The sequence below is a fragment of the Chelonia mydas genome, chromosome 7, assembly GCF_015237465.2.
Source record: "Chelonia mydas isolate rCheMyd1 chromosome 7, rCheMyd1.pri.v2, whole genome shotgun sequence".
Classification (NCBI taxonomy): Eukaryota; Metazoa; Chordata; order Testudines; family Cheloniidae; genus Chelonia; species Chelonia mydas.
Genome location: NC_057853.1, coordinates 50,503,047 through 50,527,743, shown reverse-complemented (window position 1 = coordinate 50,527,743; position 24,697 = coordinate 50,503,047). Strand labels below are relative to the sequence as shown.

General features: G+C 54.1%; 1 protein-coding gene across 12 annotated transcripts in view; it reads left to right on the top strand.

Moving 5' to 3' along the window:
* RNF123 (ring finger protein 123) overlaps window positions 1–24,697 on the top strand; it is a 153,682-nt gene that overhangs the window by 68,189 nt on the left and 60,796 nt on the right. For 9 of the 12 annotated variants that reach the window (XR_005226078.2, XM_037903685.2, XM_043551119.1 and 6 more), the window contains 13 exons: window positions 714–785; window positions 2,121–2,241; window positions 3,899–4,000; window positions 12,892–12,998; window positions 13,386–13,578; window positions 14,635–14,780; window positions 15,617–15,700; window positions 16,547–16,654; window positions 18,742–18,919; window positions 21,243–21,317; window positions 22,054–22,141; window positions 22,522–22,678; window positions 22,819–22,903. Coding sequence is in view for 11 of the 12 variants with exons in the window: in XM_037903685.2 (XP_037759613.1) it covers window positions 714–785; window positions 2,121–2,241; window positions 3,899–4,000; window positions 12,892–12,998; window positions 13,386–13,578; window positions 14,635–14,780; window positions 15,617–15,700; window positions 16,547–16,654; window positions 18,742–18,919; window positions 21,243–21,317; window positions 22,054–22,141; window positions 22,522–22,678; window positions 22,819–22,903 (1,516 nt within the window). In the remaining variant the exon portion in view is untranslated. The remainder of the gene's footprint in view (window positions 1–713; window positions 786–2,120; window positions 2,242–3,898; window positions 4,001–12,891; window positions 12,999–13,385; window positions 13,579–14,634; window positions 14,781–15,616; window positions 15,701–16,546; window positions 16,655–18,741; window positions 18,920–21,242; window positions 21,318–22,053; window positions 22,142–22,521; window positions 22,679–22,818; window positions 22,904–24,697) is intronic. The other 3 variants (XM_043551121.1, XM_037903686.2, XM_037903687.2) reach the window with 3 other exon arrangements.

The window sequence follows — 24,697 nt, the reverse complement described above, 5'->3', positions numbered from 1 at the left end:
CTGCTTTGGCCCTTGGTGTCCAACACAGAAACCAGAGCTCTTCAGCTCCTCCCTCGCTCTGAATTTCCTTCCTCTTTGGGATTCTAGTGAAATGTTGGCCCACACCCTGTCGGTATGTGGCCTATTAAAGCCCCTGTGCATGTGCACTGCATACTGTGTTCACACTAACTGGGCACACTGGCAGATCCCAGCAGGGTCCTACTGACAAACCCACGCTTACATCAGGAGGTGCTGATATTGGCAGGAAGGTGGGGTGGGCACTGGCCCTGCTAAGACTCACTCCCAGGTTACTTAGCGGTGCTGGTTAAATCGCTGTCCAAATGGCAACAGAACATGGCTGTCCATAGGTCACTGGCTCCGAGAGGAGAGACCAAGTGTTGTTCTCAGGACATTGCTATGCATGCCAATGGTGTGGGATGCATGTCTACAGTGGGAATAGCTTGGTCTGCCTCGGTGCAGGCCAGAAGGGGAGCTGGGAGGGAGAAGTGGAGTGCACTGGGCATGCAAACTAACACGGGAAGACTTGAAATGTCCCCAGAGGTGAAACTGGCCCTTGTGCAGAGGGTCATGCCAAGGCCTGTGTGGCATTTGATTCTCAAGGAGCTTCTGGGGGTGAATTTTGGGCCAGGTGAGCCGGAGTCCCAAAGCAGAGAGGAGAGCACAGGGGATTCTCACAGCTGGGTAAGCACCATGCCTGCTCTTTCTCCTGGCAGGGGGAAGCCTCCAGATACATCTTCCTGAACAAATTCCGCAGGTTCCTTCAGGAAAATGCCAGCAACCGAGGGGTAAGTTGTAGCGCCAGCACTGCTGCAATGGGCCATTGTTCTTCTCTAGTACCTCTGGACTGGGCAGCCCTGCCCTGCACCAGTGTGAGCTGGCTGCGTGGCTGCACTGGGCCCTCCTGGCACAGGGAAGGATTTGCGCAGTGACTGTCCAGGGGATAGAACCCAGGGGACTCAGCTCTTCCCCCTGTAGCAGCCGGGCGTGCTGTCCTCAGGAGTGTGGCTTGTGCACACAGCGTGCACTGGGGAGGGACAGGTGCTGGGGTTGAGGCAGGCAGCAGGGAGGGAGAAGCCAAATGTTTTAACCCCTCTCCCAGCCAAGGCTCTCATCCCTTTAGGGACCCCATTGCTAGCACCTCACAGGGAGAATATGACCCTGCCCTCACCCAGGCAGTGAGAGCAACACGCTGTTAGGGGCATGTTGGGTCTGTTGGGGTGGTGCTGTCGGAAGGCAGACAGCATGGTGATAGCTGGAGGTGCTCATGGCCCTGCTGTGATGCTGCCACTGTCCTCAACTTCCCAGACTGGACCCACTCGAGGGCAGTGAAGGGACTTGTGCTGCTGTCAGTGATACAAAGCTGACTGGTTCCTGCAAGAGTTTGTTTGTGATACCCTCATAGGCTCAGCACCCAGGAGGAATAGTCATCCTGGGACACAGCCTGTGTCTGCCCCAGCCTTCCCCTCCGAACTCATGGCTGCACTGGCCGCAGTGCAGTCCCACTACAGTAGCTGTGGGGGACACTAGTGTAGATGGAGCACTGGTGCTTAACCCTGTTCAGAGCATCTCCGGGGACAAGATGTCAGTGACTAGCCGGGGTGCTAGGGTTAGTGCTTTCTCGCTGCCGTTGGTGGTGGAGCTGCTCCACAGCTATTGCAGTGGTGGGAGATTTGGGAACAAGCCAGTACAGCCCTGGCGCCAGGGAACCCCAACTGGCAGCCTGCTTCACTTGCTGCTGTTGAAGGTCTCCGTGATGCTAGTGGTCACAGCTAGCTCTGTGCTAGGTATTTGTGCCCTTCCCCACTGCATAGTTACGTTATTTAGCAGCTTGCCTTCTCTGCCACTGAGAGTGCCCAGCTGGCGTTGAAACGTTTGCTAGCGTGCCTTCAGGCCAGCAGGCTGGCCCAGCACTCGATTTTGCGATGCCATGGGGAAGGGCACTGTGTGAGAGGCTGTTGCCTTCTGAGGAGGCGCTGTGTGCTGGGGCTGGGCTCTGCGGCCAGTGCTCCATGCGGTCTGCAAGACAGCGGAGTGCACAGAGTGGGGCTGGGAGCAGAAAGTCCCAGAAGGGACTGCCAAGTGTGACCCTCCCTCACTGTCCTCTCTGCCGCCCCCTCCAGAACCTGACTGTACTGTGCCCGCCAGAATACATGGTCTGCTTCCTGCATCGACTCATCTCTACCTTGCGCTGCTACTGGGACGGGCACAAGGCCAAGGCTCCTGCAGCCCTGAGCAGTGAGGGTAAGGCCTCTCCATCCTCCAGCAGTCAGCAGCAGGGCGGCGTTGTCGTGGAGGCCCCACTACACTGGGGGTGGGAACGGGATGGCGCCTATTTGCCATTCTCCAGGAGGCTGGACGCTTGAGCTTGGTTCAGGAGCAGTGACCTTTCATGACCCTGCAGCCTGGGAACCTTTACACTTGGGCAGTGGTGCAAGTAGAAATCATTTCTTGCTGGTATGCTGCACTTATGGGAGGGACACGTGACCGCCCCACAGGACCCATGTGACTCCTCCCTGCCCCACCCCCAGCCCAGGACCCCCATGCTATCCCCATCCCCTCCCCATGATCCACATCCATCCCATGTTACCTGGGGGGGGGGCTCTGTTCTCCTCCCGCTGCGCCGGAGACTTCTGCTGTACAGACCCCAGGCAGGAGGACTCAGGAGATGCACCTGCGTGGAAGGGCTGAGGGTGGTACAGCCGTGCCGGAGGAGCTGCCAGTGTTTTCCTTTCGCCGCTGTGATTCCCGGGGGATCAGGGCTCTCCGGAACCGCAGTGGTGAAAGGAGCAGAAGAACGTGGGTCTGCTGGGCAGCCCCCCACTGGCAGCTCCTCCAGCATGGCTGCTGTACTGCCCCCAGCCCTTCCATGCAGCTGCGTCTCCTGAGTCGTCCTGCCTGGGGTCTGTACAGCAGCTCTGCCAGAGGACAGGACAGGGCGGGGTGGGGGGCAGGGCTGGGGGCCAGCAGGGAAAGGAGCGGAATGCTGGCAGCTCCTCTGGCAGCTGTACCACCCCCAGCCCTGTCCTCTGGCAGGGCTGCTATACAGATGGAGGAGACGCAGTTCCATGGAAGGGCAGGGGGCGGGGCTGAGAGTGGGTTCCTCCTGTGTCTTTCTGGTACACAATACCAGCTATAAATATCCTACTGGTATGGCATACCGAACTGTACCACTGCACTTGGGGCTTGGCAGCACCGGGAAGGCAACCAGCATCGCTAATGCGGGATAGTGCTCCAGCCAGGTAACTGCCATGCACGCTCACTGTTTCAGAATGGTCCCTCTGAGGACATGCTTCCATAGCTCTGCCATTCAGGTTCCCCACACAGACCAGCCCTCTGACGGGAGTGGATGGGCTTGTCAGAGCCCTGAAGTGCAGGATGAACAGCACTATCTGGCCAGCGGGGCCTGTGCTAGCTACTCTTACACACACTATCCCAGCATCATCTATTCCCCCTCAGTCCTGGCCTGCCACCTCCTGCTATTCCAGCCTTAGCCCCACCGCCGAGCTCTGTCCAGCCTGGAATTGGTCAGGTGTACCTCACTGTGTGGCTCAGTGGCTGGAGTGTGTTGCTAGGAACTGGGTGGAGACCTGCCCTGCTCGTGCAGTGAGCAGGCTTTCGAGGACAAGGCAGCTGTGGGGGAGCAGTGTGTGGCCAGTCAGGGCTCTGAGTGCCCTGTCTCTGTTCTCGTGTGGTGTGTGCTCCGCTCTGGAAACCACCTCTGCCAGAGTGGACTAAAATCAGAGTAAAATCTGCAGGGCAGTAAAATCTGCCAGAGTAAAATCTGCAGGGCTGTCTGGCTCCCCAGGCTGGCGCCAGTGCTCCGTGCTCTGTGTCTTTTCATGTTAGCTGGGCCACAGCCTGGGACACTCACCATAAATCTTTGTCCCCTTTCCGCCAGAGGCATATGTTCCTCCTCAGCTCTTCTATAACGGGAAGGTGGATTACTTTGACCTGCAGCGACTCGGTGGACTCCTGTCTCATCTCAAGAAGACTCTGAAAGGTGAGTGCTGGGTCGGATTGCTTCGCTTTACTGGCATGGTGTGGAGTCCTGCTCTTCAGAGACCTTGGTCTAAATCGGGGGGAAGGGCAAGGAGGAGGTTGAGGGCAATGCAGTTTGTGGTAGTTTAGGGAGTAATGGGCATCTCCTTGTCCTTTAACTGCAGTGGGAAGGGGTTGGTTTGTGGGCACGTGGGGAGGGAAGGGCTGGCGTTCTGACTACAAGGAGAGGGCTGTCTGTTGCACAGATTATCATCAATAATAATGCAGAAAAGGCACACGTGTTCAATAAATGTTTCTGATCTGTATTCGGGAAAAAACAGATGATGCAGTCTCATATGGTGATGAGAACACTTTCTATTCCACTGGTATCTTGGGAGGATGTTAAATAGATCCCGGGATACATAAACAGACATTTGCAAATCAGTGGGTCCAAATAACTTGCATTCAAGAGTTTAAAAGAGCTGGGTGAGAAGCTTGCTGGACCATTAATGTTGATTTTCAGTTAAGTCTTGGAGCACTGGGGAAGTTCTAGAAGAGTGAAAGAAAGCTAATGTGCCAATTTTCAAAAAGGATAAATGGAATGACCTGACTAATTGTGGGCCTGTCAATCTGACATCAATCCCTGGCAAGAGACTGGAGCAGCTGATACAGGACTCAGTTAATAAAGAATTAAAGGAGGGTAATATAATTAATACAAATCAATATGAGTTTAAGGCATGTAAAATCTCTCTCTTTGATGAGATTGAGTTTGGTTGATAAATTTACTAGTGTTGGTGTAATATACTTCAGTAAGATGTTTGACTTGGTACCATAAGTCATTTTAATTTTAAAAAAAATTAGAATGATATAAAATTAGCATGGCACACCTTAAATGGATGTAAAAACTAGCTAACTGATAGGTCTCAAAATATAAATGCAAATGGGGAACCATCGTTGACCCAGTGTGTTTCCAGTGGGATCCTACAAGGGTCTGTTCTTGGCCCTATGCTATTTAACATTTTTATCAATGACATGGAAGAAGACATAAAATCATTATTAATACTTTTGCACATAACACAAAAATTGGGGGAGTGGTAAATAATGAAGAGGACAGGTCACCGGTACAGAGCAGTCTGGATTGCTTGATAAACGGCTCAGGCAAACAAGATGTGTTTTAATATGGCTCAATGTAAATGTATGTGTCTGAGAACAAAGAATGTAGGCTGTATGTACAGACTGGGGGACACTCTTCTGGGAAGCAGTGACTCTGAAAAATCTTTGCTGGTCGTGGTGGATAATCAGGTGAACAGGAGCTCCCAGTCTGACTCTGTGGCGAAAAAAGCTAATGAGATCCTGGGATGCATAAATGGGAATCTCAGTAGGAATAGAGAGGTTATTTTACCTCTGGATTTGGCACTGGGCAACCACTGCTGGAATCCTGAGTCCAGTTCTGGTGTCCACAATTCAAGAAGGATGTGGATAAATTGGAGAGAGGTCAGAGAAGAGTCACAAGAATGATGAAAGGATTGGAAAACCTGCCTTCTAGTGGGAGACTCCAGGAGCTCAATCTATTTAACTTAACAGAGAGAAGGTTAAAGGTTGACTTGATCACAGTCTATCAGTACTTGCATGGGGAACAAATATTTAACAATAGGCTCTGCAGTCTAGCAGAGAAAGGTCTAACACAATCCAATGGCTGGAAGCTGAAGTTAGACAAATTCAGACTGGGAATCAGGCCTACATTTTTAACAGTGAGGATAATTAACTATTGGAACAACTTACCCAGGGGCATGGTGGATTCTCCATCATCTCTAACAATTTTTAACTCTGGATTGGCTGTTTCTCTAAAAGCTCTGCTGCAGGAATGCTTGTGGGGCTGGTCTCTGGCCTGTGCTCTACCAGGGGTCAGACTAGGTGAGCAAAATGGTCCCTAGTGGCCTGGGAATCTAGGCACTTAGGAGGAGTCTGCTGTGTCATTTGGCTCTAGCTGCCTTGCATGCTTCCCTTCCCTACTGCGTTATTTTAAATGGTGCCCTTCCTTGTAAGGGGTTGATGTGAGGATTGATTGCTAGAGAGGTTTGGGGGCAGGGGGAGGGGGGACAACAGTAGCCCCGTGAAGGGGGCCATGTCCACGTTAGAGGGACTGGTGGCTAACAGACTGAAGGATGGAAGGGGGTGGGAGCCATTAGAGTGTAGGGAGAACCTGAAGGAGGGGTGAGGGAGACTCTGGGGAAGGGAAGATGGAGGGGGACTCAAAGGGGAGAGCAGGGGATTCCAGGATTGGGGAGGAGGGGAAGGGCACTGGAGCCAGTGGAGGGAGAAAGGGCTTGCTGGTGGAGGTCTGGACTCTAGCCCCATCACCAATGATGCCTGAGCACCCCTGGCACTTACCCTGTCAGCACGAGGGTGCTTACCGTGCCAAGGGACAGTTCACTTCATGCTCAGCAGTGGTGGGCATTGCCCTGCTGTGAAATCTGGGCAGCAGCGGAGGGATGTGGACCCACAGCGTGGCCTTACCTGAGTGCCAGGCTGGCAGTACTATTACCTTGGTTTAGCTGTCTGGCTTTCCCATGGCTGTCTGTACAGTGTGGGGCACAGGTGCTGTTAGAGAGCTTATTCCTTCACTCTCCCACTTCCCTGGTCCTTCTCGCATGAACAGAGAGCAACAATACCCGAAGTCCGAAGGTGCAAACAATTCGATGTTTATTGGGGTGAACTTCCAGCAAGCTTAAATACAAGTTCCTTTTTCCTTATTTTCGAATCCCAACTTACTTCCTGTTTGCCCCTAATTTATATAATAATAGTCTTAGCTATACCTTAACCAATCATTCTACTGAAATTTAACTAACCAATCCTAACATATTGTAACATGATTAGCTAACCAATTATATCCCACCACCTTAATTAGTTTACACCCAGCAAAATTAATTATACAGCAGACAGAAACAATCACAGAACCAGACAGAGACCATGCCAATAAACAATAGCAAAGTGGGAACTATAATGACAAAACAATACAGAAGTGAGGATTTCACAACTACATCTATAAAGACGTAAGAGTTTCCCAGCTGTGTCTATAGATAAGTGAGTTTTTACCAGACAGAAAACTATCAACCTCAATTTCCTTTTACATCTTCTAGGCACTTCCCTTTCTCTGGAGGCGATAGGCACTATCAGGACAGGATTGTATTCCTAACAGCCCAATAGCACCTTCTTTCAATGTGACTAGTTTGGAATGTGAGGATGTGACTGGTCGCTTCCCAGCTTATGGCTGCCTCTGTCGCTTAGCCAAAGGCCTTAGCCTAAGAACAGGGCCTCAGACTGTCACAGTAAGAGAAGGACCTTACACTGGCAGACAGTGATTTTGATTCTTTCTTTTATACCTCTAACTAGCCAAGTGATAAGAATACACCTAAATTCTTAAAGTACAGGCCTTTACAGACAGGCCTGAATATCTATATCCTAACACTCCACTCCTTTTTTTTTTTTTCTTTTGGGATCCTCCTGCCCAGGTATCCCTGGAAAAGCATAGGACATATGGCGACACATTTCCTGATAGGGCCAGGCATCAAGGTGGAAGGTGTCGATGCTCCATCTGTCCCACTGCCCCTTGTGTAGTACCATGCCCTGCACCTTCTCTCGTACGGGCATACTACACCTATTCCAATTAGTGTTCCAGACTTCCCAGTATAGTGGGCCCGAGAAGGTTGGGTCCGGGTTGTCTAGTACACTTGGGGGGGGCTTACTACATTACTTATAGGTTATAATTAGTGGCTGTTCTCTAGAGGGTTGTGCCCCCCTTGATTGTTTCCATATGCAATGTAACATGCATATAGTTAACAATACACAAGCTGCTATGATAATCCACAGCAACACCGAGAGTCCTGACCACTGCAGTATGGTCCAACATCCTGGCCACCACCAAAAACACTGCTTCTCCTCCTTTGATAAGGTTAAAATTTTGTCAGCGCCATCCTGTAGTGTGTATTGTAAGTGTGTCCAACTGTTGGCACTTGCAGCAAGTTGCTCTTGTAATCTTTGTGTACTTTTGTCCATATTGTGTGTCCGTTGAATATCCACAGTGAAATTTGGTATTGTCCAAATCAATTCAACTACTTGGTACGGTATGGGGTAGTAGGTGCTGGTTCGATTGTTTACAACGATTAAGTCCACTGATCCATTGGTGCACCATAGTCCAGGTGGCAGTGTATAGAAGTTCATAATTTTGTCATACACTGGAAGGATTTTGCCTCCTAGTGTTATATTGCAGGATTGCATACATTCCCAACAGAATACACCGTACCCCATAGAATCATAGAATATCAGGGTTGGAAGGGACCTCTGGAGGTCATCTAGTCCAACCCCCTGCTCAAAGCAGGACAATATACATTACCCCTAAATGCCCCCCCCTTTGCAATAGGCCATCGATCCTGCTCCTCCATAGTCATAGGAGAGGGGCACATCCATATTCCTCCTCTGGATATACAACTGCTTAATGTGATGACAGTCCAATTTACCCCATTCCACCCCCCCTCCCCCATTCCCTAGTGGCTCCCAACGTGCTCCCCCTTCCCTACTTACTCCCATAGGGTTCAAGGGAACCACCTTATTTACATTTCCTTCCCAGGGTATCATAGTAACAATTACACAAGAACTGTCCCCACAGGTCGGGGATGTTATTTTCCAGGTAGATGGGTATGTTTTTGCAATTGTGGATAAATATGGGCTAGCCTCCTGATTTAATACTGAAGGCCATTGTTCTGACCAAGCATCTCTCATAATATCCATTAACATTATTAACTGAGCATTTTGAATACCTACGCACACTTCTCCCCATGTTAGTCTTCTGAAGCCATCCTCTACCCATGTCACCAGGTCCCCTGCCCAATGAGTTAACTGCAAGTTTACCTCTACTGCTGTCCTCCACCCTGTGGCAACTGCTGATAGTTGCTGTGCCATTAATTCATTAATTTGTTGTTGAAATTTCACATTTTGGCTTACTAATTGTTTGGTTACCCACTCGTCCCCCAGATTCCATGTACGCAGCATAGTGTTCCCAGCTGCCCACAGTCCCCTTTTCCGACGACGATTCCAGGTGTGTCCCCTCACCCATGCATTGAATTGTTGTTTCAATCCTTTTATGTACATACTACAATTAGGATGGATTTGGTCCACCCACCATTCCTTGGGGCGTACCACCCATGTAATAGAGTGAAAGGACACGTTAAAAAGTGCTGGCTGCACCTGCTCCCACAATGGCTCCCAGACATTTGCTCGTCGGGGAATATTCTTGGCTCCAGGCTGTGGCCACTTTAAATTTGGATTCTTCCAACTTGGCATCCATATCTCCTGTAGGGTTACGTTCTGTAAAATGGTTAACTCATCGTACACCCAGCGTCCCAAAGGGGATTTTACGCCTAATGTAATATGTACATAACAATCACACCTTCGGGGATTATCTTCCATGGAAGTACCATTGTGGTTACATATGGTAACATCACACCCTAAATGTGGGGCCCTATTTTCCCAAGAGGGTTCATTTGCTCCAGGAGACCAGAGGGTTATATTCTTTGGACCCTCTGTAACAAACCACATAGCTGGGTAACTGTGTTTTCCACTATCGTTAATCATGGCAGCACCCAGGGAGTACCATGCGATATTTCCTGTTAAATTTGATGTTCTCCACCTGGTTGGGATTCCCCCATCTAATCCATAAACCATATACCGACACTGCCAAATTCCTGTTGGAGTATTAGTGGTATATCTTTCTATGGGGAGATTCTCATAGTCTTCATTAGCTTTATTACCACAGTTTGCATGTGTAGCCGTCCATGTGTTTCCTCCTTTTGACACTTCACATCGTGGATCTGAATAGAATTTGTAAATGTGACAATTGTGATTAGCACTAGTAATTGTTTCATCCAGGGCCAGGGAATTTTCATCCTTTTCTCCTTTTTGAATTAACCTGTAATACACACACAACAAAATTTACACGTCCCCTTTCCCAATCCCCTGTTTGTACCTTTTTATTTGCGTGCAGTGAACCCACTCCCGTCCTCCACTCTCTGTACCCAGTAATAGCAGACTGGGCCCTAATTGGTCAAGGACAAGATAGGGGCCCTTCCATTTAGGAGCTGGGAATGGATGGTGTTGACCTGGAATCTTGTACATCACTAGATCTCCCACCATGGGTAGATTACGCTCCCCAGGCAGGTCATACCATGCTTTGACTCTTGCTGCTCCTTGCTCGTCTCGCCAGGCCACCGCCTGCTGTACTTGTTTTACATGTTCGATTGAAGTTAAAATCCATTCTTGTGTTAAGCCGTGTGTTGTGACTTCCCCAGGTACTGGGGTAAGTAGATTTTCCCACCGTTCCATAGGCCTTCCCATGAGAGCTTCATATGGAGAAAATCCTGTGCCCTTTGATTCTCGGGCCCTTATTCTCATTAAGACAAAGGGCAGTAACTGTGACCAGTTTTTTCCTCCGATTTCCACTCCCTTTCTTAGCTCACTTTTAACGGTGCGGTTCATGCGTTCCACCTGCCCCGCAGCCTGGGGGTGATAAGCAATATGGAACAACTGTGTGATTCCAGTGAGGGCTGATAGCTCCCCTAACAGATCTGACTGAAAAGCAGCTCCTTGGTCTGAGTCAATCACCTTTGGGAACCCCCAGCGAGTGAATACCTCATTTACCAGTATTGTAGCAGTTACCCGGGCAGTTTGATACTTTGTGGGGAAAGCTTCCACCCACCGGCTGAAAGCATCCACTACCACCAACATGAATCGGTTTTTCCTGTGATCTGGTGGTAGGGGTCCTGTGTAATCAATCTGTACTCTTTCCCATGGTCCCCTTGGGGTTTGTCTCATTAATTCTCCCCTCAGCACCTTGTGAGGTGGGCTGTGCCTGGCACAGTCCAAACAACGTTCCAGATGTGATTTTAAATCAGCTGCCATTCCTGGCCACCAGCACAACCTTTTTAAAGTTCCCAGTGCCTCCTCAAACCCGGGGTGTCCCCCTGTCAAGCTTCCATGCACCCAGCTTAAGAAAGCCGTCCGACTTCCCTGAGGGCACAACATTACCGGTCCCTCAATTGTTAAGACACACCAAATCCCTTCCATTAGTTCCACCTTTGGCACATGCCTGTCCCTAAGTTTCATGATGCCTTCCAGTCCTGGGTCAGATTCCTGCAACTCTCGAATTCGCCCTCCCCGATCTGTATCCACCCCGCTTCTTGTTATCACTGCTACAGGCACACTCTCTTCTGGCTCCCAGGGCCATGGGGGTGCCTCTCTTGCAGCCTGCTTGGCCTCTACATCAGCCAGATTATTTCCTTTGCTTAGGGGTCCTGTTTTCTTGTGTGCCTTTACCTTTACCACATTGATCCGTGTAAAACAGTGACTCAGCTCCTCCACTCGCTTCCACCAGGTAGCATGCTTGATTGTGGAGCCGTCTGTTGCCCTGAAATGATTATCTGCCCACCATCTCAGCATTAATGTGGCACCACGAAGTACATAATCTGAATCTACCACCACCCAACATTCTGGCTCAAATTTGGGATCCACTTCATTTAAAGCTGTTAGCAAGGCTGCCAGTTCTGCCTCCTGAGCTGACTTTGCTTCTAGTGAGAAACCAATGGTGCTGACTGTCTCATTGCCTCTGATTCCCACAACAGCTAAGCTTGCAGTTTTCCGTCCCCCTTGATACCTACAACTTCCATCCAAAAACCATACCAGTGTCCCTTCCTTTACCTGATTGGGGTTAGCCGCCCGAAACACCTGATGTTGGGTTTTACCTGGGCTGGCTTCACATTGGTGTGGGGTGCCAGCCAGATGTAATCCAGCTACCCAGACTATGGGTTCCTTTAACACCTCTGCTTTAATGTTTTCTGCCTGTAGAGCCAGCAACCATTTAGCAATATGCTGCCCACTCACTTGTCCCTGTAAGATAGAGTGCATGTTTAACAGCCGCTGGGGGTCATGATGAGATCGGACTATTACTTTCTGTGTTCCCGTAAGGTATTTAAATTTCCCTACCCTCCAGTAGGAGCACAACAGCACCTTTTCACACCATCCATACTTCAATTCCACAGCACTCAAAAGTCGAGAGGCAAAGGCCACAGGTCGGTCCTTTGCTCCATACTCCTGTGTTAATGCACAACCAATGGTAGTGTCCGATACCAAAGGATACAGATAAAAGAATTTCTCCCCATCCGGGGAGGCCAGCACTGGCCAGGTTTTCCTTTAGCACTCTCACTGCCTCAGTACACTCTTCTGACCATTCCCAAGTTGAGGCTCGGGTTAGGTCAAATAGAGGCTGGGCCTGAGTGCCAGGCTGGCAGTACTATTACCTTGGTTTAGCTGTCTGGCTTTCCCATGGCTGTCTGTACAGTGTGGGGCACAGGTGCCACCCGGGGAGCTGGAATGGGGGCGCTGGGATCTCGCTGTGCAGGCAGCGCTGCAGTAATGGACAGGATCTTACCCAGGTTAGATGGGGCAGAACAGTGCCCTGGTGTGTGCCCCAGCTGGAGGCACTGCTCCATCTCCCAGGAGTGCCCTGGAGCCTGCCCATGGCCTCTCACGGGGGTGCTGCAATGGGCAGAGCCAGGGCTGTTTCCAGTTATGCAGAGTTGCCATTGTGAGGTTGTGCCAGGGATGTGTGACGGCAGCACCAGTCCTGCTTCTGGTGTAGCAGACTTGGACTGTGCTAGGCCAGCTAGGGAGTAGTGGAGAAGAGCGTAGGCTCACATGTGAGAGGGCAGGGGTGAGGAGAGCAAAGGGACCAGAGAACTGTGACTTCACCGGGACAGCGTCAGTGTCTTCCCCCTCCACTCCCTGGGGCTGGCCATGTGCCATTCCGTGCTCCAAGGGAGTGGGCCCACAGTGAATCCTGATCCCATGGCTCCTTTCACACAGATGACCTGGCTTTGAAAGCAAATATCCTGATTGACCCTGCGGAGCTGCAGGCTGTGACCATGGACGACCTGGACGAAGATGAGGAGTCCGCAACCTCCACAGCCCAGGTGGGTCCCGTAGGCCTGTGCCCCCAGCAGCGGCTAGAGAAGCCACATGATGGGGAAGAGAGGGGACTGCTGAGTGAGCCTGGTGGCTTCCGGTGTCCAGTGTTCAAGTGCTGCTGCCATCAGAGAAGTACCTGTAAAGGCGTTCCCATCTCTGCACAGCTCTGCTCCCTGTCTGGCCAGAATGGGGTGCTGCGTCCTCTTGGTCCTGCACAGCCAGCCCAGCTGTGGCAGGGAGGGAGGGAGCAAGCTGGGGTCTGTCATATTAGCCCTAGGAAGCCAGGGAAGCTCTGGGCTGGCACAGTTGTGACCCTTGGAGATAGAGGGCTCGGAGTCAGTGGGCAGCCTAACGAATGGAGCTGCTCACATTTCTGACCTTCTGTGTCTCAGCGCCCAGTTGCAGCACTGGCCATTGGTGGTGCCCTTGCCAGGCCCAGTTGGCTCAGCTCACCCACCCTGGGCCGTGCCAACCGCTTCCTCAGTACAGCGGCTGTCAGCCTGATGAACCCGCGGCGGCCCCTGGGCACCCTGGAGAAGATGAAAGCACGCACGCTGAGTGTGGAGCAGCGGACAGAGGATGACAGTGAGTAGTTCCCACTGCATGCTTGTCAAGGTGTCAGGTAGGGGTGGGAGAAGCAGGCAAAGGAAAAGGCCCAGCCAGTCCCCAGGGAATGGATCAGTCCTGAGCCTAGCTGAGAAAGGGCCACAACAATTGCTCGCTGTCTGATTGAGGAGTTGTCGTTTAGCCAGTGAGCTCAGTGTGTGATGCTCAAAGCCTGGAGGTGCTGGGGGCTGGCAATGACCTGGGCATGGCCCTGCTCACAGGAGCTGTGGGAGAGCCGGGAGTGCATCTGTGTGCTGTCACGGCAGCGCTGATCCCTGCGCGGGCAGTCTCTCCTGAAGCAGGTTATCAAAGCGCCTGCATTTTCTTTAAAAATCAGTCAGTCCAGTTGCCTACCCAAAGGTGAGGAGGCGAGCCCAGTGGCTGAGGACACAGCCCCGGCTGCTGCAGTGCATGGGCAGGAGCAGGCCAGGCAGTGGGGCTGGGGGCTCACATGGGGGCAGGTAAGAGCCGAGGTGGTGGTGCCCAAATCTGCAGGCAGTGGCACTTGGCATTGCGGACTAGTGGTTCATAACACAGAACCTGGGTCTGAGATCCCTGCCCTGCCCATCCTTGATGATCTTTGCCTCACTCTGATTTTGGCAGAGGCTGCTGGGTTTTGCTCATTTGCCTGGCAGTGCCCAGAATGCCCCAGTTGTGCCCAGCCCTTTCCCAGCATGCAGTGGGAAGGTTTGGAGGCTCACACCGTTCTGCTCAATGTGTGTTTGCCAGGTGCTTCCCTCCCTGGCCTGGGGAGGATAGGGACTGTGCGCAGGGCCGGACTGCAGTAGCACGTCAGACAGGAGCACTGCTAACCCTCTGAAAGCCAGCTCAGCCCCTTTGTGTGAGTCCCCCCCCAGGCTCGTACAGAGGGAACAATGGCTGGGGAAGGGCATGGGGTGGGAAGGAGCTGTGCAGTGGTCATGGTCCCTGAGAACACTGCACACTGGGAGTGATGCATTGGTTAGGAGGCGTGCAGGCCTCGTACTGCCAGCGACACTGCTGAGAATTCTCTTCTGTCTTGGGGCTGGGTTGCAGTAGAAGGCAGCCATGGAAATGAGGGTCTGTTACTGGGGAGACCCCCTGAGGAGCCGGAGCAATCAATCACTGAGAACTCCCTTCTGGAGATCCTGGATGGAATAGTGATGATGTACAACCTCAGCGTCCACCAGCAGCTTGGTAAGGTGAGCAGAACCCATAGGGGAGGAGGTCACAGCCCTTGTCGTGCTGCCCCACACTCGGGCCAGCACCCGTGGGTCCTTGCAATGAGCCAGCTCCCTTGTGCCTATCGAGAGCCACCAGAGAGAGAGGGCCACCTTGGCCAGTGTGCATATCTGTCTGTGGCACAGCCCTGTTTCTTTTGTTGTTCCACTCATCCTGGGGTGATGGCTCTGGCAGGAGGGGACCCCATGTCTCAAGCAGAGACTGCAGATCCTGTCCCAAACTGCATTTGTTACGCTTCGGTGTCACTGGAGATTGCAGCTTAGTCCCTGATCTCCAGCCCCCCACCTCTTTCCCCCTGCTGTTGTGGCTGTACACACAGGTTAGGGGTAGGGCTGAATTCCTTTCCTGGAGAGTGGGAGCTGAGTAACAGCAGCATGCTGGGGCCTAGAGCACAGGGATGCTGGGCCAGATGGCTGTTCACCTGAGCAGCCCAGGGCACGTTGGGATCTGGACGTCTCTGCTCAGTCCACCCAGTTCAATCCAGGACAGAGAAGGGCTCACTGCTAGCATAGCATAGGGGGTTACAAGCTAGCATAGGTCTTGCTTTTCGTCCTTTAGCCTTTGCTATGTTTGAGCAAGTGGCTGGTTTTGGTGAGGAGGAATTGCTCCTGTATCTGCAGTGAGAGCAAATCACTGCAGCTCCAGCCTTCCGACCCCCTGACCTACAGAGAGCAGCCCAGCCAGGGGACAGGAGTGTTGCGATGCTGGCCAGTTTGCTGCTCTCTGGGGTCAGGCTGCTCTTGACCATGCTGGAAAAGCTCTGTGCTGGCATCACCATTCCCCACTTGTCTTTCAGATGGTGGGTGTGTCTGATGATGTGAACGAATATGCCTTGGCACTGAAGGACACAGAGGAGAAGATTAGCCGATGTCCAAAGAGGGTAAGGAGTCCCTCCAGTAGCCCCCACAGCTTCCATCTTTGTAGTCTTTGCAGAGCCCTGGGGCAAAGGGCTCTGCCATCTCTGCCGGAGGATAGCTCAAGCCAGGGGTTGCGAGGAGGCTGGCAGGGAGGAGGAGCACGTGCTCTGTGCGGTTCAGTTGCTGCTTCTCTAGAGTGCAGGCCCCAGCAGCAGGCCAGGGGGAACAAAAGCACGGGTGTTGCTCTCCATTTACCTCTGGGGTTCACAGGCTGAGGAGCCTGCCTCATGGGACAGGTGGACCAGACTGGTCTGTTACAGGGTGTAGAGTTTCTATCCCCAAGAGTATTGAATAAAATAACCCTCCAAACCCAGCCCGTGGCATAGACACCCCACCCGCTTTGGGTCTGGGCACCGCCGTATGCAGTACTGGGGCTTAGTGGAAGGACACCTGACAGGTGGTGCCACCAAGAAACCAGACAGGAAATGCCCAGAACGGTTTCTGGCTCAGGGCTCCTGCAGGTGGAGGGTAACTCCATCTGATGAGTCCTACCAAAGGCTGCCTCTTACAGCAGGTGATTTGAAAGCACTTGGACACCTAGGGGCTAATACCTGGCCAAGGTTCCTGGTCCTGGGGTTCTTGCTGGTCAGGGCAGCGATCGATCCCACCTGGGAATCGCTCTGCTTCTGGCTTCCACTCCCCCAGCGTTCACATGGATGCCTCTTGGCTGGACTCCGGCCCCTCTGGCTCTTGCCTGTCCTCCCTTGCGAACCATAGAAGGGGGGACCTCTTGTGTCCTGTCCATTCTGCTCTGGACCGTGCCTGTCTGGTCAGGGAGGGACTCTTCACACCCGCTGTGCTTCTTTCAGAGGAGGGACATCTACGAGGAGCTGGTGAAAAGCCAGAAGGTTTTCTCAGAGAAACTCAACCACCTGAGTCGCCGGCTAGCCTGGATCAACGTCACCATCTACTCCAAGGTGAGAGAAGTGTGTGGTAGGAGGAGCCTGGGGGAGGGTGGGCAGCAGTTCAGCCTGACCCCTGTGAAATTCTGAGCTGTGGGGCTTGTCGTATTGATTTTGATGGACTACACGGGCCCAGAGAGTCCCACGGGTTAATGTGACCCTGCCACTGTTCCTGTTTAAAACTCTTAATGTTGGTTTTGGCCTGGGTGAGCAGACGCCTCGGCCTGCTAATACCATGGCAAATGCACCATTACAAACCAGGCAGCATTTCAGTAAAGATCTAGAAAAAGAAGGAAACCCAATTAAAGTACTGGAAATATGAAGTTAAGTGGGGCTTCCATTGTAACACTATTTCTTCTCCTACCCTCACTCTCTCCCCCTTTGAGCTGTAGAGCCTTTGGCAGGAACCTCCACCCCCTCCCCCCGTCTGAGACTGAGGTAGAAGTAAAGATGGTTCTAGCTGTTCTCTTTGAGGAAAAGAGAAGCCATGAGTTGGAATGGGCTGGAGCTGCCACTGCTGTTAAAGTTCAATCCCTTTTTCCTACAAAAGAGAGCGAGCCAAGCACATGAAAAGGGGAAGAAACCACAAAGAGAAAATGCAGCTTCTGCCTCTGGGGCTGGCTCTGACTTGCTGAACCCGGGTTTCTCCAGCAACGAGGGTGCATGTGGTCTGATCAGCCACTTCTGCACCTGGCAACTTGTCCCAGCGCAGGTCTGTTCAGGGCATTGCTTTTAGCTGCGTTTTTGGTTACAGGCTTACAGCAGTGTTGCAGAGCATATGGTCCTTAGACAGAAGGAAAAAGAGGGCTAGGAAAACGTAAAGCAGGGGGGAGGAGGGGAAGAGAGGTGTGTGATAGCAGGCATCAATATCTTCATCCCAGGGCGTGATTGGGGTTTAGCTGGAACTGGTGGAGGCAGTGTACTGAGGCCTTTGCTTGCTCTCGCAACAAATCAGCCAGAGACCCCTTCTGAGTGCAATCACCAGTGCTTTTTATTTTCAGTGTCAGCTCCCACCACCTTCTGTTTACAGTCTGCTCCAAACCAGCAACCTGGGGGACAGCTAGCTTCTCCAGCCAGCAGGGATGTACAGCCTTTGGCTCCTTCCTTTCCTTTCTCTTCCCCCCCTTCACTTCCTTCCTGCCAGCCTTATATAGTCCTCGGCTAATAAAGTCCGCAGGTGGTTCTCTTCTAGTAATTAGGTATGGCATACTCAGCCAGACCCAATTAATACTTCTTAATTGGAGCTGGGTTAACAGGGGCCTGGCTCAGGACCTCCTGGCCAGCACCCTGTTACAGGCAGGGATGTGTTTTGGCTCCCTTTCTCTGGCCCAGGCTGGTCAGAACACTTTTCAGAGTTAGGACAGTAAAGGTCCAGTGGTGGCTCCTGGAGGCCCTAGAGATTGTGAGGGTGACGGCTCGCTGCTTTTGGCGCTCACAGCCCATCTCCTAGCTAGCATTTGTTGTTCGGCAGCTTTTTTTTTAATGGACAAAACAGCTCCTCGCCTCATTATTTTCTTTACCATTGGGCCTAATTCTCGACACCGGTTTTGGGTTACTAATTTATGGTCCCATTCCTCTTTTGTTTGCCAGGCATGATCCTAACCCAGTCCTTGAGTTATACCGGTAGGCCTTTTTGCTTGACCAAACCCAGTCCTTTTGTGTCCCCTTTGGACCTTTTCCCATTAACATTTATTATTATAGTTATTGTCTAGGCAGCTGTTGATCCACTGCGTCAAGGTGTATGCATAAAAGGTCTAGTCAGGTGCCTGCTGAATCCGCTTATGGCTGACCAGACCAATCTGAGGGCGATCCAGCTTGCTAGAAGTTTCACAGATCCATCCAGGTGTTGTCTGAGTTGGAGTCCAAGATGACAGCACTCTGCTTTCTTCTTTCGCGCTTAGCTTCCATCCTCTGTTCAAAGCCGCTTCAGGTTGAGCTGCCCCTGGCTATCCGCATGGTATGGTCCTGGGGCTCTCCACTGAGTTCTCAGCCTCTTATCCTTCGTGCCCACAGCAACGATCACTTTGGTATGTTGCCTAGATCCTTTTCTGGCATGCCTGGGGTGGAAGCTGACTCTTTCGTGGCTGTGTTCTCCCCGGCAGGAGAAGATGCAGGACATATACTGGCTGCTGCAAGTGTGCATCCGCACCATTGAGCACGGGGACAGGACGGGCTCACTCTTCGCCTTCATGCCGGAGTTCTACCTCAGTGTGGCCATGAACAGCTACAGCGCGCTGAAGAACTACTTCAGCCCTGTCCATAGCATGGAGGAGCTCCCCGGTGAGGAGGGGGCTTGTGCTGTCGTCACTGCTGACTTATGCTGGGCTGAGCTTGGTGCTGGGCAGGACAAAGCTGCGCCCTGGCTGTGAGCTCCCACGAGACATTGGGGCTGCTTCCCCTGCCGTGTGCTTATCTCTGCACTGAGTGCTGGCCATTTCCTCGGGGAGGGAGGGCAGCTTATTGAGTTAGACGGAGGTTTCAAAGGGGCCCTTTGGGATTTCCTGGGCTTGGTCACCTGCTAGCTCTCAGCCTGCGGCACGTGGGGACCTGCAGGCAGCCAGGAGCCCAGGCAGTCTTTGGCCCTTGTGTTGCCTTTATTGTATGCTGCCGCTGTCCCTGCTCCTGCAGTGTGGTGTGGAGTTCGACCTGTGGGTGTCTAGCTTGCCACAGTGGTGGCTGGGGGGGGCTGGAGACTTTCGCAGACGACTTTTGGCACAGTGGGTTAATGGCAGTCGCTGGGTTTGGAGCACAGAAGGGATGTCTGTCCTCTTCACTCCCTGACAAGGGTGGGGGTGACAAGCACGAGCTGGGGTGTTTCTGTTAAAACTATCAGCAGTGAAATGGCGAACAGCAAAGCTGTCGTCACTGGGTTTCAGAGCCAACACCTAAGGTGTGGAATAGGCAGTTCCTGCTCCCTTCCCAGCCACCAGGCCTTTGCTATCTAAGCCATCTTCTGCTCCAGTGGAGCTGAGAGTCTGTGGCAGATTCTGCATCTGGAGTCGCTATGTAGCTGGGGCCCTGCGTGATTTGTGACTCCTTCCTGCCCTGATCCCCTTCAGGTTTAGGTCCTTCCCCAGTTCTGCCCTCCCCTCTGCTTCTGTGGGGTTAGCCCCATGCCGGGCTGGCTGGCGGATTGGGGAGGTGCTAGCAGTCAGGGTGTGGGGAGCAGATCTGAAGGCCCAATGCAAGCCAAGACCCAGGCAGTCACTGAGAGATGGGTCAGCTCCCCGATCAGGGTGTTCCGACCCTCTGTGTCCCTGCCCTGTGCGATCCTCTGCAGTGTCTGGCTTTCCTTGCTGGGCTACTCCTGGCTCTTTGCATAGCCAATGGCAATGCTAGTCTCCCTGCTGAGTCCCTTGGGTCTGAGAGCCAGGCTGGCCATGCTCGCTCCAGTGCCCAACTTGCTCTGTGCTCCTGTGTCAGGGAGGAGGCCGTTTGGTGTAGTGTTCATAGAATCATAGAATATCAGGGTTGGAAGGGACCTCAGGAGGTCATCTAGTCCAACCCCCTGCTCAAAGCAGGACCAATCCCCAATTTTTGCCCCAGATCCCTAAATGGCCCCCTCAAGGATTGAACTCACAACCCTGGGTTTAGCAGGCCAATGCTCAAACCACTGAGCTATCCCTCCCCTTGTTTTGGTGGGTTTGAGTGAAAATCCGCTTGCTCTTTGAGGTGGGAAGGAGGGTGGGTGGGCAGGTGGGTGATACACTGCTTCTCTCCCAGTGAGAGGCATCATGGGGCCAGTGTGGGCATCCCCCCAGGACATGGGGTGTGCCGACTTGGGGAGCGAGAAGGTCTGAGGCCTGGGCTCTGTCAGCGTGTGCAGCGCCAGACCCGGCTGGCCCGCAGCTACCAAAGTGCTAATCCAAAACGGCCCTGTGTGTGCAGGTGATTGAAGAGACTCACAGACCTGCTGGCTCCTCTTGTCCAGCCCTGCCTGGCGTGCCATGGAGCCAGAGCCCTGCTCCTGAAGGGTTCAAACCCTGAGGCAGAGAATAGCAGTGTCCAGTGTCCCCAGTGAGGGTCCACCCTGGCAATGTTTTCTTGCAGCGTATGGCACGATGTTACATTGCTCCTAACATGGGCTGAGCACATGGGATGAGCCCGCTGCAGGAGCCATACCCTTTGTATTCCCAGCTTGAAGGAGCAGTTGGGCTTAGATGTGCTATCCTGAGCATCCAGAGCCGCAGTCCTGTCCTTCCTTGCTGTGCTGGGGCTTCCCTATGTCCAGCACCCCTCGTCCCCATACACGCAGCTAAGACTTGGAGCCGTTGGTTATTTTCATGGCTGGCCTTTTGTGGGATTCTCCAGGCACCTGGCAGCTGCTACGTCCAGGGAGGGTGACTCAGAACACCCCTCTCAGAGCAATGATGTCAGGCTCTCTGCATCTCAGGCAGAGATGCCCTGTCAGTTACTGTTCCCATGGTTATCGTTGCACCACATGGGTGAGACCTAGTTATATTACATAGGAACAAACTCTGCCGCCCAGCTTCACAGCAGGAGTGGTTCCCGCGACCGCCTGAGGGTGTGGGACTGTGCCCAGGGCCCCTGTAACTGCTGATGGACTGACGCCTCTCCACCTGCTCAATCTCTTTCCTTGCAGGCTATGAAGAGACTCTGACGCGTCTTGCTGCCATCCTGGCCAAGCACTTTGCTGACTCCAGGATTGTTGGCACTGGTGAGGCTGCTCTCTTGGGGTAACTGGTGACTGTTCTGCCTGTTGGGGGTGAGGGCACAGGCAGTGACCAGCCCCCATCTTGCTGCCAGACCCTGCCTGTGGCAGCAAGGGGCTGCTGGAGAGCAGCAAAGGGACCAGGCTGTGTCAGGGCTGCTGGCTGTGTCAGGGCTGCTGGGCACCCTGTGGTGGCTTTCCTAGCAATTGCTAAGATAATTGCATTAGTGGGGGAAGAGGAAGGAGGGCAGAGTGTCCTAGCTACTGGCATGGGGTGGATTCTCCTGGGCATGCTCGTCTGTTGATGGCAAACCCATAGCAGCTGCCTGGAGGGCTCAGTGCCATCCCTGCAGTCTTGGCTGGGAGCAGACAGGCCGTTTCTCAGAGGCCATGCATTTTCCAGCTGCGTGGGGTAGGGGAATCCACGACCTCCCCGTTGTGCAGGTGATGGGCAGAGATGAGCAGGGACTAGGCAGTTACCCTGTGACTGGAGAAGGCCTGAGCAGGCTCCAAGCCTGGCCCCTGGCCTGGCAGGGCCTGGGAGGGCACAGGGCGGAGTGAGCCGGCAGGAGGGGACCCGTTGCCTGTGTGTTAATAGGGCCCGAGCCAGCCCCTGGATTGTACCATTTAAAATGCCACTTGTCCCTCCTGCTGGGGACGAGTCCCTTCCCTGGCTCCCTGCACGGCTCAGCCACAGGCCTGGCCCTGCTGTGTCAGCCTGGCCCCTCTCGTCTGCCCCCAGACATCCGGGACTCACTGATGCAGGCGCTGGCCAGCTATGTCTGCTACCCACACTCGCTGCGGGCTGTGGAGAGGATCCCGGAGGAGCAGTAAGTCCCGACCCGCACCCTGAACTGCCGTGGGGAGCTGGGGCAAAGGAGCTGGGAGTGGAAGAGTGGGTGTCAGGACAATGTGGGGGAGGGCTGCAGGGCTGAGAGGTCCCTGGGCTGGAGCAGGCTGGGCCAAGGGCAGTAGCAGTGATTATGGCTGCTGGGGTAGATCAGCTGCAGACTAGCTCGGGAAGGGAAGAAATAGCTTAACTTTAACCCCTCCCCCAGGTGCTGGCCCCACCCCTCCCCTGGGTGTGCCGCTGGTGCTGGCCCTGCAGACATTGGTGCCATTATACTTCGCCTGCCCTCTAGGAGCCCCGAATGTGCCACCCTGCCCTCCTTATGTTCCTGGCTGTCAACCTGTCCCTTCTGTCTGGCAGGCGAATATCCATGATGAGGAACCTGCTGGCTCCCTACGAGCAGCGGCCTTGGGCGCAGACCAACTGGATCCTCGTTCGGCTGTGGCGGGTAAGGTCCCACTGCCTGTTGCTGCCAGCTGCCTGGGCCCATGCCTCTGGGGCCGTCACTCAGCTGCAGGTGAGAGGTCTCAGCCCTCTCCCTGGCAGGCTGGGCAGCACCTGCAATGTCCCCTTCAGCCTGCCTGGCACAGCTCAGCGCTCTGCCGTGGAGGCCTAGGGAGCCCTGTCCTAACCCTGCCGTTGTCTCCCTCCCCGCAGGGCTGTGGGTTTGGATACAGGTACACGCGGCTTCCGCACCTGCTGAAAACCAAGCCCGAGGATGCCAATCTCCCCAGCCTGCAGAGTGAGTGGGGTGGGGGCAGGGTCTGGTGCCGGGGCACTCATGGCACTGGGGGGAGCAGTGTCTGGCACTGGGGTGCTCACAACATTTTCAGGGGAGGCGGGGGTATGGCGCTGGGGTGCTCGCAGCTGTGGAGTGGGAAGGGTGGGGTCTGGCGCGAGGCGCTCGCGGCATTAATGGAAGGAAGGGTGGGGACTGGTATGATCTCAGAGGGAAGGGTGGGGCACTCGCAGCATTGAGGGCGGTATGGGGGGCCGGGGTTTGGTGCTGGGGCGCTTGCGGCATTGAGGGTGGTATGGGTCGCGGGGTCTGGCACCGGGATCTAGCGGGGCCCTGTTGTTGGGGAACCAGGGATGTGTCCAGCAGGCCCAGCCGGTGCTGCTGGGAACAGCCCCAGCAGTGTGCAAACGCTGAGCCAGGGGCTCTTCAGCAGGTGATGGAGGAGGCGTGAGCAGAGGCTTCTTGGAGCTCCAGGGAGCATACAATGGCCGCAGCCTGAGGGGGGCCTGTTCCCTTCTCCATCCCCCACTGCCCTGGTGCCCTTGTACCATTGCACTCCCGTGCTGTCGTGGCCTGGGGATCAGGCCCTGCCTGGGGCCTTGCTTGCGGACAGCAGTGGGTACCAGAGCAGCTGGCCGCAGCCGGCTTTGCTGCAGCAGTGACTGGGGCCGTGTCCCCCTGGCTCCAGCCAGCCAGGTGTTGAAAGGGCCAGTCTTGGTCTGTTCGCTGGGGCAATAGGTGGTCTGGGGAGCCAGCAAGTTCTGTGAGCAGGCCTTGCTGTTCCCAAGCACCCCATCTCCACGCAAGCCCTGGGCAAACCAGCTGCACTAGTGGAAGTGGAGACCACAGAACAGCAAACGAATCCAAATATCGCATGGCCACCCAGGCACCTGGCATGCCCATACTGGGTGCTGGTTAATAGAGGAGTGATGGTGGTATCCTCCTTTCTGTGACCTCCCTTTTGTCTATCCCCTTTGTTCATCAGCCCCTGGAGCTCTGCTCCCTACGTGGAGCTGTGTGAGGGCCACTGGGCCTTGGGGGCAAGGGTACGTGTGTGTGTGTGTGTGCGCGTGCGTGCACAAGCCGCAGGGTCTTGGGGTGTGTGTATGCACGTGCAGCTGGGCTCTGGGGGGGGAGTGTGTGCGCGTACAAGCTGCTGGGCCTCGCTCTCCTCCAGTGGAGAGCTCTGGTGATGCCAGCTCAGCGGCTGGCGCACAGCTCTGGGTGTGGGCGTAGGGCCCTGCAGCCATAGGTGCTGCACTGTGCACCCAGGCTGCACTGCGCTTTGCCCTTCTGTAATGCTGCTGTCTTGTCTCTCTCTCTCGGGGGCCCAGGAGAGCTGTCTGTTGCTAGCCTCCAGCGTAAGTTTGCTGTTTGCTCGGCCCTGTCTTGTGTGGTGGTGCAGTAGCTCTTCGTCCCCTGGTGCTTCCCCTCCTGGTGTGCCCCTGGCCTGCCCCCGACCCTCTCCAGTCCTGGTGGGAGCCCTGGCAGGGGAGGGGCTCCTCGGCCTGCATCTCGGCTCTGTGCCAGGGAGATGGGGCAGCTCATGGCAGTGCCCTGAGCCCCTGCTGCAGCTGTGTAGAGCGGGGCCACTCACCTAGGGCTGCCATTGCCATGGTGGTGGCTTCCTGGCTCATTGAGCAGGGTGGCTGCCTCCTGCCTGAGAGAGGGGTGTGTGTGTGTGTGTGTGGCAGGGGGGAGGGAGTTGCTGCGACTGGGGGGTGGACAGAGCTGGCAGATCCAGGGTATGAGCCGCGCCAGCCTCTGCCTTGGCCTGCGGGCTAGAGAGCGCCATGG